Source organism: Haliotis rubra, unplaced genomic scaffold, assembly GCF_003918875.1.
Source record: "Haliotis rubra isolate DU_JTF1 unplaced genomic scaffold, ASM391887v1 Scf697, whole genome shotgun sequence".
Lineage (NCBI taxonomy): Eukaryota > Metazoa > Mollusca > Gastropoda > Lepetellida > Haliotidae > Haliotis > Haliotis rubra.
In genome coordinates, this window is record NW_025767409.1 from 281,480 (window position 1) to 296,950 (window position 15,471).

The 15,471-nt window shown below is 39.5% G+C and overlaps 1 protein-coding gene across 1 annotated transcript in view; it reads left to right on the plus strand.

The window, feature by feature from the left end:
* Positions 1 to 15,007, plus strand: part of LOC124258539 (Golgi-associated PDZ and coiled-coil motif-containing protein-like) — a 79,388-nt gene extending 64,381 nt beyond the window's left edge. Inside the window, exons 4-9 of the mRNA XM_046692608.1 lie at positions 6,165 to 6,330; positions 6,859 to 6,954; positions 7,489 to 7,653; positions 12,146 to 12,237; positions 12,424 to 12,561; positions 13,647 to 15,007. Of these exons, the coding sequence (XP_046548564.1) occupies positions 6,165 to 6,330; positions 6,859 to 6,954; positions 7,489 to 7,653; positions 12,146 to 12,237; positions 12,424 to 12,561; positions 13,647 to 13,779 (790 nt within the window). The 3' untranslated portion in view covers positions 13,780 to 15,007. The remainder of the gene's footprint in view (positions 1 to 6,164; positions 6,331 to 6,858; positions 6,955 to 7,488; positions 7,654 to 12,145; positions 12,238 to 12,423; positions 12,562 to 13,646) is intronic.
* Positions 15,008 to 15,471: the final 464 nt, after the last annotated feature.

A 15,471-nucleotide genomic window follows, 5' to 3' on the forward strand; every position in this document is an offset into this window, starting at 1 on the left:
CGTTAGATCATCCAGGTCAAACTGTGTCTTCTTAGACATTCCCTTTATCTGTCACTGTCACTTATTTCATCTGTCTATCAATGCCTCAGCCTCTGTTACATCTTCCTTCCTTTCTTTCATGTGTCACGTTTAATGGCTTCACATGATGAAAACATAAACTGGCGTCAGTTCACTCGGTATATCGTCATGTTTGCCTTTGTCTGCCCGGACCTTTAATGTTATCCACAGGTTCCTAGGAGACTCGAGCTGTTTCTCTGAAATCCTGCCGAAACCTGTATACTTTTATCAAACTTGTATTGCTATGTTATAAGTTAGGAAGTGATTTTTAAGGTGTTCTTATTTTGGTCCAAATTGTAAATTCACATGTATCTAATCGATATTGATCTGAATGGTCATTCAATGAAAAATCTTTTTTTCAACCTATAGCAGCAATTATTGTCCATCATTGAGTGTATAATTCATGATATTTCTTCCTCAAGAGAGAGTTTTTCCACTTGACCAATCTTGGGAAGATCATTGCTCATGTTCCTATTCCATGATCTGATTACCAGCATTATATAAGGTGATCTCTCATCCAGCAGGATGCGTTAATTTGATTATTGTAATGTTTGCATTGATCAGTGGTTGATTTGATTTGGTCAGCAAGGGAAGTGGATACTTGACCTGTTGTGTTCTAACTTCATTTGGGATGTTTTTGAAGTGATATAAGGGGCATTATCTGTAACTAGAGTTGACGGTACAAAGAAAGCTTGTGGGATAGCTTGCAGGCAAACAGAGAATATCGGAACAGTGATCCAGATTTGTCTCTTATGACCAGCAATAAAAGTGTAAGAAGACAGAGGATCTCTTTATTTTGTTAGAGTTACTAATGTTTCCCTTTGGCAGTGTTTGGCTATTTCTACTTGTTTGACAGTCCAGGCAGAAAGTGTAATATTTATTCTCACATTATCCTGGCTTTCGTTTCTACTGATGTAACACAGATAGGTGGCCCTGTTGTCCAAGTTATCACAGTTCACTGTGAGGAGTTGAGGTACTGTGGAGATACCAAGTTAGAGGGGCAGTGGGGTAGCCCAGTGGTTAAAGCGTTCACTTGTCACGCCGAAGACCCGGGTTCGAATCCCCACATGGGTACAACTTGTGAAGTCCATTTCTGGTGTTCCCCGCCGTGATATTGCTGGAATATTGCTAAAAACGGCGTAAAACCATACTCAGCCAAGTTAGAATAGGTACATTTCTGGTGTTCCCCGCCGTGATATTGCTGGAATATTGCTAAAAACGGCGTAAAACCATACTCAGCCAAGTTAGAATAGGTACATTTCTGGTGTTCCCCGCCGTGATATTGCTGGAATATTGCTAAAAACGGCGTAAAACCATACTCAGCCAAGTTAGAATAGGTACATTTCTGGTGTTCCCCGCCGTGATATTGCTGGAATATTGCTAAAAACGGCGTAAAACCATACTCAGCCAAGTTAGAATAGGTACCTGGCTACCTATGTCTGAAGATGCAATTGCATGACATCATAATCTGATACTACTCATAATGTCAATCACTGGATTTTCTGATATGTACCTGACTATTTGCATTGTTCATAAAATGATGGCTTGTCTCTTGTATTAAGTGGATGGTGGGGTAGCCTAGTGGTTAAAGCGTTCACTCGTCACTCTGAAGACCCGGGTTCGAATTCCCACATGGGTACAATGTGTGAAGCCCATTTCTGGTGTCCCCTAATATGATATTGCTGGAATCATGTTGTTAAAAGCGGCATTAAACCATACTGATTCACTTGTATAAGATGTCACTTCATGATATAACTCACTCATTGCAGTTGTAGGGTGGGTGGGGGGTGTCCAAGCTTCCAAGGCAGTAGACAAAAACAACAGGACATTACATCTGGCTAGCTTCTTCCCCCAACCCCACCTGCTCCAAAATTGAGTTGATCCGATGTTAAATGATTAAAAGCTTTATCTCCATTTTTCTCCCACCACTGTGGAAATGTATGTCCTTATTAGACAAGACAAATAGCATTACAGCTGCACACTCACAAAAATATTTAAAAAAATGGTCACCTTTATCTTTCTTCGTGTACATTTATAAAAAGAATGTTTCCAAAGCAAATTGACTCGATGTACAACATAAATTATTTTAAAGACTATTTCATAAAATAAGTTACACAATTTGTGAAAAAAATATACATTAAAATGTGGTTGGTCTTGAAACCTGCTGTTAATATGATGAATGCAAATTAATAATTTTTGAAAATTTATCAGTCTATGCCTAGCTGTGATCTTGTTGCTGCCCTAAGATGTCTGAAATATCAAGAGATCGTCATGTACTCATTTGATGGCACTTCTACACATTTCATTCAAAACAGGGTTCACACACCATTACAAGAGGGCAGACACTCAAGAATACTATCTGAAATCTCCAGAGGATATATAGGTCCCTCTCCTATTCTCGGGGGTTTCCTATTCTCACGGTAAACACGTTTTCTGCCGAAATTGCCGATGCGCGGACACTTAGCGGTTGTTTACATCACCGACTGGTAACTAGGAAGTGGCCCAAGTCTGTGCGTGATCAAAATCTTGCAGTGTCACGAATATTGGGGAGTTTATACCAACTTGGACATATCATTACTTTTTCCCGCCCTTTCCGGCAGGATTGCTCTTACATACACTCAATAGCGTTAATTCCTAGTAATACCGCGTGAATGGGAGAAGCCTTGTTTCGCCAGTGGCGGATGGCATTGTTTATCACCGGGCTGACGAGTGGTAATTTACCTGATCGATCTGGCGACTGGTAACTAGGAAGTGGCCCAAGTCTGTGCGTGATCAAAATCTTGCAGTGTCACGAATATTGGGGAGTTTATACCAACTTGGACATATCATTACTTTTTCCCGCCCTTTCCGGCAGGATTGCTCTTACATACACTCAATAGCGTTAATTCCTGGTAATACCGCGTGAATGGGAGAAGCCTTGTTTCGCCAGTGGCGGATGGCATTGTTTATCACCGGGCTGACGAGTGGTAATTTACCTGATCGATCTGGCAGCTGATATATGTAGATGTTAGAGAAGGCCCTTCATTTAAAAACAACAAGCATGAATACGATAAGAATTGTTTGTGTTATTTTTTCAGCTGATATCCGTAAGTACCGCAAGCTTAGGAAACGCCTTCCTACTGTTACTATCGTAAAAACAAAACAACTTCTGGTGTACGTGTCCCACAGTGGTTACTGGTGGACGGACACCAGCAACCTGTGCTTGTCATTGACCATTGAAGTTCCAGGTTAGAATAGGTCTTCACCATGCTTGTTGTAAGAGGTGACTGACGGGATTGGGGGTCTTGGTTGACGTCGTGTCCCGATTGTGTAGATTGATGTGCATGCTGTTGATCATTTGATTGTCAGGTCCCTTCTCAGACCGCTGACATTTTGCTGAGTACGGCGTTAGACAACAAACAAAACAAAAGACAGTGAATTGGCTACTCTTGTCAATTTTTCAAGAGAAAATACCAAGTGATGTTGACCACTGGATCATTGTACACTGTGAAATGTGCATAATTAGGGATTTTAAAGGATTGGAGGATTGTGAGACTGACTGACTGACTGAGTTTCGTTTTACCCCGCTTTTAGCAATATTCCAGCAACATCAAGGCGGGCGACACCAGAAATGGGCTTCACACATTGTACCCATGTGGGGATTCGAACCCGGGTCTTCGGCGTGACGAGCCAATGCTTTAACCACTAGGCTACCCAACCGCCCCCAGGATTGTGGGAAGTAATGAAATGAATAAAAAAGGCTAAGATTCCATGTACCTCATTTTGTATGTAGTGGGCAGATCAATGACATTTGTCCATCTGGTAATGTGAAACATGTGACTGAACTCATCTTGAAACTTGTCATTTGCAAGCTTTGTCTGTGGTTTGACATTTATTTGTCAATCTATATATGATAAACCTTGTATTCCTGAATGAAATTCCAAGTCATAGATAATGCTTTGCACGCATGCATGTATACTCATGATTAAATTATGACACTGTGGCATCTATTGTCATCTAACACACCATGCATGGTGTCTAGAACAACTGGCGATATACATGATACACAATGAAGCCTCCCTTGTGAACAAAGTGTAGGTGGCGCTATATGTCAGATATACATGATACACAATGAAGCCTCCCTTGTGAACAAAGTGTAGGTGGCGCTGTATGTCAGATATACATGATACACAATGAAGCCTCCCTTGTGAACAAAGTGTAGGTGGCACTGTATGTCAGACATACATGATACACAATGAAGCCTCCCTTGTGAACAAAGTGTAGGTGGCGCTGTATGTCAGACATACATGATACACAATGAAGCCTCCCTTGTGAACAAAGTGTAGGTGGCGCTGTATGTCAGACATACATGATACACAATGAAGCCTCCCTTGTGAACAAAGTGTAGGTGGCGCTGTATGTCAGACATACATGATACACAATGAAGCCTCCCTTGTGAACAAAGTGTAGGTGGCGCTGTATGTCAGTGGTGATGGGAGGATGAAAGAAAGATGAAAGGGTTCCAGTGGGAACACTTCACATCACTCACGATGATGTCACAGAGATTATTAGCCAAGTGTTTTTCAATATCGTAGATGATATTAGGATTCCAAATTGTATTTAGTGAGCCTTTGGTGAGGTAGACTGATGGACCACATCCTCTGTTGATATCAGGTTTGTTAGTAACTACAACTGTTGTTAAAAGCAACTTTCCAGCTATATGAAGGTGGTTTGTTGATATTCACAGGGGTGGAAGTAATCCATTGCCCGACGCCCCAGTCCAGTGTTTTTTTTTCTGTCTAGCAAGCAAATTTGTATATCACACTGTACCGATGTCCAGTTGACTTTCCAATGTTAATTATGTTGCTTATTTAAAAAATCAACAAGAAAATCGGCCAGTATAGTGGAAAAATTATCAGGGCAAGTGATTTTACATGTGCCACTGTACCGGAGTTCACGAACAATTTTAAAGTTATTTCCACCTCTGATTCAAGTCTGGATAAGGCAGTGACAGACATCAGGAGCATCTGTCTCAGCAGCTAGGATGTGGTGACATGTATCTACCAAGTCAGTGAATCAACCAATCCCAGGAGTTTCCACAGTTTTACAGTCAAGTGTAACAGTACGCCCGTGGGTTGCTGAAGACCTTGCTACCAGGTCACATGACTGGGTACATAACCATACTTTATCACTTTATCATATAATGTCATAAGTGTTTCATATTTTGACTTCAAAGTAGTTTCAGAAATCACATTTACATACAAAACATTCGTTCCCGACCCGCGTCATACCAAAAGACGTTAAAATATGGTACTTGTTGGTCCCTGCCTGGCGCTCGGCATTAATGGGTACAACAAGGACTGGTCGGCTCGGAGTCAGTATAATGTGTCTGAGTGGTATTCATGCTTCACTGCGGCATGGCATCTCAGTAGGCTAGCACTATAAAACCAGCTTCAGTCTGGGCTAGTACAAGCAGCCGCACATACACACACACACGCATGCACGTCGTCATGTGAGCGAAATATTCTCAAGCACGACGTTAAACCCAATTTCACCTCACATACAAAACAGGCAACTTGATTAGGTTGATTACGGGGTTGATTGAATGTCGTCAGAGACTGACCGTGTGAAACGTTCTCCTTAGTATCAACCACTGATTTGTGTCTACTTTTTTGATGGTGGATGTGAAATTGCTGGAATATTCTGAAATGGTGAAAACAACTTTGTCAAAGTTGTGACAGTGCTGTACCAATGTAACATCTCTCACATTTTTCTGTCAGTGATGTTTCTTGTTCAAGTGAAGAGGGTTGATTGAAGAGCTTGTGGAGAGACTCCATGTGTTTTGACATGCCTACATGTACGTAGTTCCCTTCAAAAGCACCAAGCACTACTGTACTGCAAGTGATTCTGTCACGTAGGTTTGTTCTGAGGGTAATATAGGCAAGCAGGCAGTTTGTTTCCTTCCCACAACACAGACTGGGGTTTGACTCCGCTCATCATGGCATTAAGCACTCTAATCATTATTTTCCTTATTTTTCATGAGGTTAACAAGCTGTGATATATCTGATATTGTTCAACACAGCATGTAACCCAACTACTCACCTACTCTGATCAATACTTGACTGCAGAATTCAGCAGATCCAGCTCCTGGGACGGGACATGCGGGGATCAGAACACGACAAGCTGTGGAACCAACTGGAGGCTGAGATACACCTACATCGACACAAGACGGTCATCCGGGCCTGCAGGGGGCGCTCCAACAGGAAGAAGAGGCTACCTGTACCGCCAGGACATGTATGTGGCCGAGTCATGTCTCACCTCATAATCTTGGTTCCTTTTCGAGTAGAACTCATTCGCATGGTTATACACTGGCATCTCTGTTTGTGTAGTTATCTTGGATGACTTTTCAAAGTGGGATGGGGAGGCATGCAATGAGTGGACTTGAACTGCACCCATTTTTTTTTACTGCTTTAAATGTCAAATGTGTCAGCTCCTTTTCTTGTTTTTCTGTTCACTGTGATTTTTATATATTTCACATTTGAATACACACTTGAAGCAACATTTTAAGTAGAAGAGATTTTCGTATTGATTAATACATACCCAATAGACAGGACCCAAGTTAGTAAAAACATATTGAATACCCAAAGAAAACTATCTATACCCAATGTAAATGATAAAATCTGCGTAAACACTTCATGATACTAGAATCTGTCTGTAGGTCGGGGATATTAATATTTAATATAGCAACACTGAATATGAATTTGAAAAGACACTGATGCCGATCATTAAATGTGTATGTAATTTCACCACATTAATTTTCAGGATTTCCAGTCATTGAAGAGAAAGCATGGTTTAGGAGAAGCCCGAACTATCAAACTGACAAAAAGTGCTGATGAGGGCCTCGGCATGTCCATTACAGTAAGTGAATACTGTGTTTCATTACCTCCCCTTGTTGAGCCAGGATCCACTAATAATGGATTTGAATTCCAGCTTTTTCCTGATCATGATCCTTTCATTGACAGCACCAAACTTGTGCTGTTAAACAAATCAGGAAATGGCTACTCAGTGTCATTTCAGGACATGGGAAATTCTTCCCTCACTAGCAGATATATGGAACAGAACTATTATGCAGAAGATGTCAATGGAATGGAAGTACAGTTTAAAGCTGTATTGAACCCAACTCATTATTATCAGAAGTCTAAAATATTTGAAGGAACATTTATGCAGTGCATCATCAAATGTCAGGGCAGTGTACAAAGGGAGGTAATTCATACTAGTGACAAGGGAGACAACTTTCACTGCCGGGAGTTGCCCTCAATTGTCATGGTTATGATGTCAATGTATGGCAATGATTGTCAATTTTTTAAAAATAGGAAATTATAATTTATAATGTTTTGAGTTTATGCAGATTTTGTGTAATTTTAGAAAGTTGAAAATGTGTGTTTGTTTCAGGGAGGAAAGGAACATGGAGTCCCCATCCTCATCTCCGAAATCCACGAGGGTCAACCTGCTGACAGATGTGAGGGCCTCTTTGTCGGAGACGCAATATTGTCAGTGAATGGTATTGATCTGAGACAGGCCAAACACTCTGAAGCTGTACAAGTCCTCTCTCAACAGGTATTGTGTCCTAGTCACCTGTCCCATTTAAACCCCCTGGACAGTCTGTGTCTGCCCACAACAACCTGTACTGGTTGGAAAAAGTGAGAAAATGCATTAGGTTGTCAGGCTCAGTGACGTGGTTAATAACATATCATCAAACAGCGTATATCCTTCAAGATCCTGACTATCTGCTTTTCTGCCCTCCACTGTGACACTGCTGCAGCCTATCTTAACCTCCTGGATGCCACAGGGACATATATGTCCTTCCCCTTCAACACTCAATTTCAAGTCCAATAAAAATCAAAATATCCCACGCACACAAATACACTTCACAGTTTCGAATTCTGTGGGAAATTTCCTGTTTCTTGATACCATCCACTATTATTTTAGACAAAGCTCAAGTGCTGAAAATGACCTTTCAAAATAGGCTTCATCGAAAATGTCGCCATTTTTGACACAGTATGAAATCACGATTCACAGCGTTATTTGCTGTATGTTTTGAAATGTGAAAATCGGATAATTACTGGGAGTATTGAATTTAAAAAATAACATATTCATGATCACTGATATCAGTTTTACATGAAATCGCTAATTATAATTCTGAAACATTGCCGATAAAATTGGAATCGGTTGGGATGTTTTCGAAAATGCACTTACACGAACGCCGTAGAGCGCTCTCCGCCATAGTGGATAGTGTTTACAAAATCACGTTCGCGAAGGCCGGTATTGAGACGCCTATTACATCACGTATATTTCATATTCAGCTTCGAAAAATGCATCACTGAATTCCCCATACAGTTTAGAATCAAATTGCAACTGGTCTGTGTCGCCAATACCAACTGTCTAGATTAGACTAAACATATTGGGTGTGAAAACGAACGCTGTGCTTGAAAGACTGCGCTTGTCTGAAATGTAAACAAAAAGACAAATTCCGATTTTACACTGCGTAGCATTTTCTGAAATTTTTCAACATTCATCCGTCTATTCATTGCTTGCAATGGTTCAATACCTTTGGAATATGCATGGAAAGAGTATCGTAGGAAGCAATAGGAAATTATAAATAGATACAATACAATGATTTGATAATTCATGGGAAATTGTTTCCGTGCAGCGTGACGCCATGACTGACGCAAAATCAGGCAGAACGACAACGGTAATTATCTGCATTTCTGGCTTTTCTCTTACTTATAGTGAAAACGATAAAAAACATATAACAATACACAGATAGTCAGAATCATTCTGAATACTTACATCTCATATTTATGTACAAACGATCCCTGAATCAATAGAAGGGTCCTCGCAAAATCCTGTGTACCCTTGTCAGCAAAGCCGCCATTTTGTAAGAAATCGGTAAGCGGTAGTGATGTCATACGTCAACATTGTTCTACATATTAGGCAATTTCTTTGAGGTGAAGGTCGGTTGAACAAGAGTTAACACAATCGCCCAATCCTCCCGATTACACTGTCAGTATTATGGTGTATATTTTGCGTATAGTTCAGATACTTTTTCATGAAACTGACTTCAGTATCTACATTTAGCCTTGTTCAATATCATATCATACGTGCATATAGGGTTTACGGTGTTTTATTCTTTGAAAGTTTTTTTATTGTTTGAATCATATTTACATCAGAAATTGACATATTTAGTGCAATACACCATATTCTAAACCTTTACACAAGTGTTAGAAGATCAAACGTAGCCATAACTGCAACTACTTTAGTTCCTATGATGTACAATATTCAACTTATTTGGACTAATATTGCAATTTCATATGAACAGGTTAATAAACGGTATATTATATCAACCTTATATGTAAAACTGATAATATTAATGAAAATGATTTATATATGGCATGAAATGTACATGCACACATATGTAAAGGAATTGTCTTGTTCATTGCATAATTTTGTGTCGTTTTATAGACAAAAGAATGATGCATATTGATAGGCCAGGTGCGCATTTGTTGGAAACGTTTTATGATTCTCTATCATTGTTTTCGATAATATCATCAATTCATATTCGATTAAATAATATTGTGATGACAGGATATAAAACTCTAACTACATTTATAGGAATATTGTTGAAAAATATATATACCATCTCGTGTTAATTCGGACAAATCTTACATCCATATTCTAATATATAGTTCCATATATAAAAAGCTATCTTTTTGCATCTGTCCTTGCATACGTATGAAGAGAAATAGCTACATAATCATAAACAAAGAAAAATCTTATCCCAAACAAAATATTCGGGTGTTGTGAAATATTATTTTTATTTACCGATACGTTAAATTGATGCCAAACAGGTGCGCGTGTTGTTCACAATAGGGTATGCTGTCAAACCGTCTAATTGTTGATATATTCAGGACACTATTTAAATCGAAAAATCAGTCATTTTATGTTTTGTCTAAAGAGTGTTAAATTCTGACGTAGAAGCCGAGACCTTTTATACAATTAATGGAAATTAGGGGAGATATATACTAATCAGCATACCAATGTTGTCTTTTTCCGACGTCGCAAAATGCATAAAACAAGCAGTGACGTCAAATAAAATGTTGTATTATTTTCAGCAATTTCATTACATTTGAAGATATGGCTAGTATTCTGGTAATAACGATGCAAAATTAATCAAATTACATCTACACAAACAGGAGAATATGGGAATCCTCTCCAAGTGATCTGAGTTACATTGACCTAGTGTTGCGCATAACAGAGTTATGCCCCCTTATCATTATAAGTGAAGAAAATCCATTTTTGACATTTATTGCGAGTCATTTTTAGTGTTGAGCGTATAATGTTATGCACAAGCACATAAATCCAATTCATATACACTTATGTCGTTCAGATATCAGGCTGTATTTTCTTTGCTCACACTTTCCGTAAAGATGCCACATTAAAAAATTCGTAGCACAGTGCTTTTATCGGTGCACGATAAAAAGCGGATAAATTTACTGTTTTTTAACGCATAACAAACTTTGGACAACATTTAGCAGTGTCTATTTCTCAAACCGCCAAGGTAGTTGCACTTATATTTATACCAACGGATAGGAAATTTAATATTCTACATTTCTGTGTAATTTTATAGCCGTACGTAGATCAAGGACCATGCGAGCGCAATTCTCGCACAACGTTCACATTTCAAACCGTATGAAAATGTGCGCCTGAAAAAAACTCGGCATCAAGGGGGTTAAGGACCTCCTCACTCCCTATGTCCCTGCTCGCAGACTCCGCTCATCTGGTCAACTCCAGCTCTGTGTACCCTTTACGAGGACAAAGTTAGCTAGCCAGGCTTTTTCTGTTGTGGCTCCAACTTTGTTGAACAGCCTACCAACATATATTAAATCTGCAGACTCTGTCAAGTCATTCCGCCGTGACTTGAAAACCTATCTCTCCAACCAATAACTCTGTTTATTTTATTCTTATTTTTAACCTTGTGAAGCACCACTGAGCAGCCACCGGTTGGAAATTAGGTGCCTAACAAGTGCATTATTATTATTATTATTATTATTATTATTTTTGTCTGTGATGCCGATCGTTGCTCACAGTATCAACCACTGGTCTGGAACAAAGTTCGTCTGTCCATCATTTCTTCATTCCACCTGTTTTTCCTCTTGTGAATGAGGAAAAGATTTCTCAGAAACTATGTAAGTTAAAGAACTGACATTGTACACACTGATGTGACTCACTTCCACTTGCTACATGTTTCTTAATCTTGAGAGACATTGTTTCTGAATTTCTGTATGGGGACAAGTTTTCTCAGAAACTACTGAAGTTAAATTAATTACTCATGAGTTCTAAAACATTTGCCATAACAAACAAAAGTCTAAAGAAGGGTTCTTGTGTGTGCAGTGTATAAAATAATTTTGAAATGTGGCCTGTCGAAGGACTGGCTGTCCAAACAAGTGACCAGTCCTGAACAAACACAGCCAGTCCCAGAAACTAAAACTCTTCATAGTTTATTGTTTCAAATATTTCCCCCGACCAAAGGACGGCCTTTCTTATTTAAGAGACCATCCTTCACAAAAATAGTCAAGGACGGTGGGTCAGGCTATGTTTTATACACTGGTGTGTGTATTTAATTCACATTTATTTATTTATTGCTAATGGCATGAATAGACCTTTATCTTTTTAACTCTTATCTCTTCTTAAGGCTTCTTTTCTTCTTAAAGTTTTTAAAAAATAACATTTACATCCTTGTTATTCATTACTATACGAACAAACAATTCTAATGTGCCATGTGGTGGGGGATAGTGATATTGTTCTTTTCTTGTAAATCAGTTTCATACTGCTGTCATATTACTGACTTTGGCATGCAGCAATATTCACTCTGTATTCACATACTGTATGGGCTGTGCTCTATTTGATAATAATGGATACAGAGGGATATCTGAAGCCATGATTGAAGAAAGATTTACAAAACTTCCTGTCCTTTTTATGAACAATAATACAGTGAGTGAAATAGTCCAAGAATCATGTGCTGCTGTTAATTTTAAATGTTTACTTTCAGCAAGGAGAGATATCAATGGAAGTGATGTTTGTGGCCCCTGATGAGGACAGCGATGATGAGAATAAAGAATATGAAGATGAACATGGTTTTAGGTACTCCACCTTGATCTATAAACTGTAATAATTGAGTACCCGTGTGACACTTAGTGTCACAAAGTTGTATCCTGTATCTCAAGAGTTCATGTCATCTGATTTGATTTCAAATACTTATGGTGTCTGTAAATATTTACATCTGTTCATAAGGATCAGTCCTGTACGAAATCACATTGTATGTTTCAGATACAGGATATACGATGATGAGGTGATCAGCGACAACAGTGATGTCAGTCGGACGGAGACACCATCTTCAGCAAGACCGATGACGAACGGCCCTACGACACCACCAGGGGGCGCTAAACCTGTCAACACAAGGAACAGGTAACTAGGAAACTCATCTAATACAGACAGTGTCAAACCTGGATGGTGATACACAAAGCACATTTATTACAATGTTACACCTGGAAAGGAAACAGGGCACATTTATTACAATGTTACACCTGGAAAGGAAACAGGGCACATTTATTACAATGTTACACCTGGAAAGGAAACAGGGCACATTTATTACAATGTTACACCTGGGTAGGAAACAGGGCACATTTATTACAATGTTACACCTGGGTAGGAAACAGGGCACATTTATTACAATGTTACACCTGGACAGGAAACAGGGCACATTTATTACAATGTTACACCTGGACAGGAAACAGGGCACATTTATTACAATGTTACACCTGGAAAGGAAACAGGGCACATTTATTACAATGTTACACCTGGGTAGGAAACAGGGCACATTTATTACAATGTTACACCTGGGTAGGAAACAGGGCACATTTATTACAATGTTACACCTGGGTAGGAAACAGGGCACATTTATTACAATGTTACACCTGGATAGGAAACAGGGCACATTTATTACAATGTTACACCTGGATAGGAAACAGGGCACATTTATTACAATGTTACACCTGGGCACATTTATTACAATGTTACACCTGGGTAGGAAACAGGGCACATTTATTACAATGTTACACCTGGGTAGGAAACAGGGCACATTTATTACAATGTTACACCTGGGTAGGAAACAGGGCACATTTATTACAATGTTACTCCTGGACAGGAACAGGGCACATTTATTACAATGTTACACCTGGACAGGAAACAGGGCACATTTATTACAATGTTACACCTGGGCAGGAAACAGGGCACATTTATTACAATGTTACTCCTGGACAGGAACAGGGCACATTTATTACAATGTTACTCCTGGACAGGAAACAGGGCACATTTATTACAATGTTACTCCTGGACAGGAACAGGGCACATTTATTACAATGTTACACCTGGATAGGAAACAGGGCACATTTCTTACAGCAAGCATGGGTTACTGAAGACCAATTCTAACCCGGATCTTTACGGGTAAATTTTAATGGACTTATTGTTAATGGCAATGCTTTTATTTACAGTCAAACAAACAGCATCCCTGATGCCCCAGGGGCAAGTGGTGGGCAGAAAGTGTCCATTGGTCAGCTCCAGCCAAACAGTATACAGCACCAGCAGGCCGGACACAAGGACGCTGTTTTCAGTGGGAACCAATAATACAATTGGACTATCAAACATACACAAAGGGAGGACTGAGTGTACAACACCAACAGATGAACAACTGACACTTTCATAAGAACTAAATGATCTGACCTGAGGCGGGACAAATGTACAGTCATCAATGTGTTTTCTATGTGTCTTTTAGAAAGAAATCTGTGGCAAAGGTTTCATTAATATTTTGTATCAGTAACTTGAGGGGTCAAGGTTTTCAGGGGAGATCACTGGGACATCATTTGTTGTATATACAGGAGATAACTGTTATCTAACAAAGGTATCGCTTTATCTATTTAGGGGTGTAACTGTGATGTCACTAGGCACATTGCAGGGGGATAACTGAGGCATCACTATGTCTAGGAAGGGGGATAACTGGGTTGTTACCAGGTCTACAAGGGGGATAACTGAGACAGTATCCTCAAACTAACTGTGGATATACATTGTTGGATTGGATCACTGTTGTACATTGTACATTATGAATGAATTGGTTTTGAAATGAGATGTTGTGTTGAATGGTGGGACACATGGGAATGAGGTTGTGTTGTGTTACTCATCACTGTTTGTTAAACTATTATACATAAGTAACCCAACATAAGTCTGTGAATTGAGCCAGCTGCTGAAAGCTGATATATAAGGAGTAAAATATATTTGTATATTGCATAGGCTTGCATGTTGATACTTGATGTGTGGCAGACAGACATTACCCACAATTAGACAGTTCCTGAAGTCTATCATCAGCAGTACCTGCTCCTATCATGCATACAAAAACACATCACTCACACACAGGCATTTTTAAAGACACCAAGTATCACTGAACATTGTCAAAAACCAACAGGACTGTTGATCACGTCACTACATAACCGTACATCAATAACCTAATCACTGCAGGACCTGTATTTGTCATTAAATGTGGGCAACAGAGTTATTTGTCAGAGGTCCTGTAAGTCCTGTGAGGCGCTACTTCTGGTACTAAGCTGGTTCCCAGCTCCCTTTGCACGTGCCAACTTGCGATATGCGAGATGGGGCCCAGCTTACTTCCGGTACCAGACTTCCGGCTACAAGCATATATTCAAGAACCAAGTCTAGTTCCAAATTGCACGACTGCCAGATATGACTTCACAAGACCAGACCAAGTTTACAACAATGCTTGTCTGTCACAGCTGTTGACAGTCATAATAATTGGCTAATTTGGTGATGGTTAAATCGGAAATTTGTTATACTGGCAAGGATTATTGGCTCCTTACTGTTCCAACCATGAAACCATTCAAAAAGGTATGAAACATTGTTTGTCACCAGAAGTACTAAGGTCTCGCTGAAGTGCCGTGACCTACTTACGGGCCCTACTGTCATAGCTAAGATCCTGTTACCGTGTACCATGACAATACTTCCTCCTTGGACTGCTTACTGTGATAACCACATGTATCTTGTCAGAACGTGTTTAATACCAAGGAAAGCAATAGATGACTCAGTTGTTAGTTGTTAGAAGTGTTGGCCTCCTGATGGTTCGGTACCAACAAACAAATGGGAACTGTTGTCCTACAGTTACTTCCCTTGGATTAAGAGCCAGTTGTGTTGTGATACTCTCTGTAATATGCTAGTCATCTTCTTTGAAGGTCCCAAGTTTGTTTTTTCACAAGCAATAAGCATTTATTCACTACTGGTCTTTTCTAAATTGTGCCAGTGACAAGGAAGTCA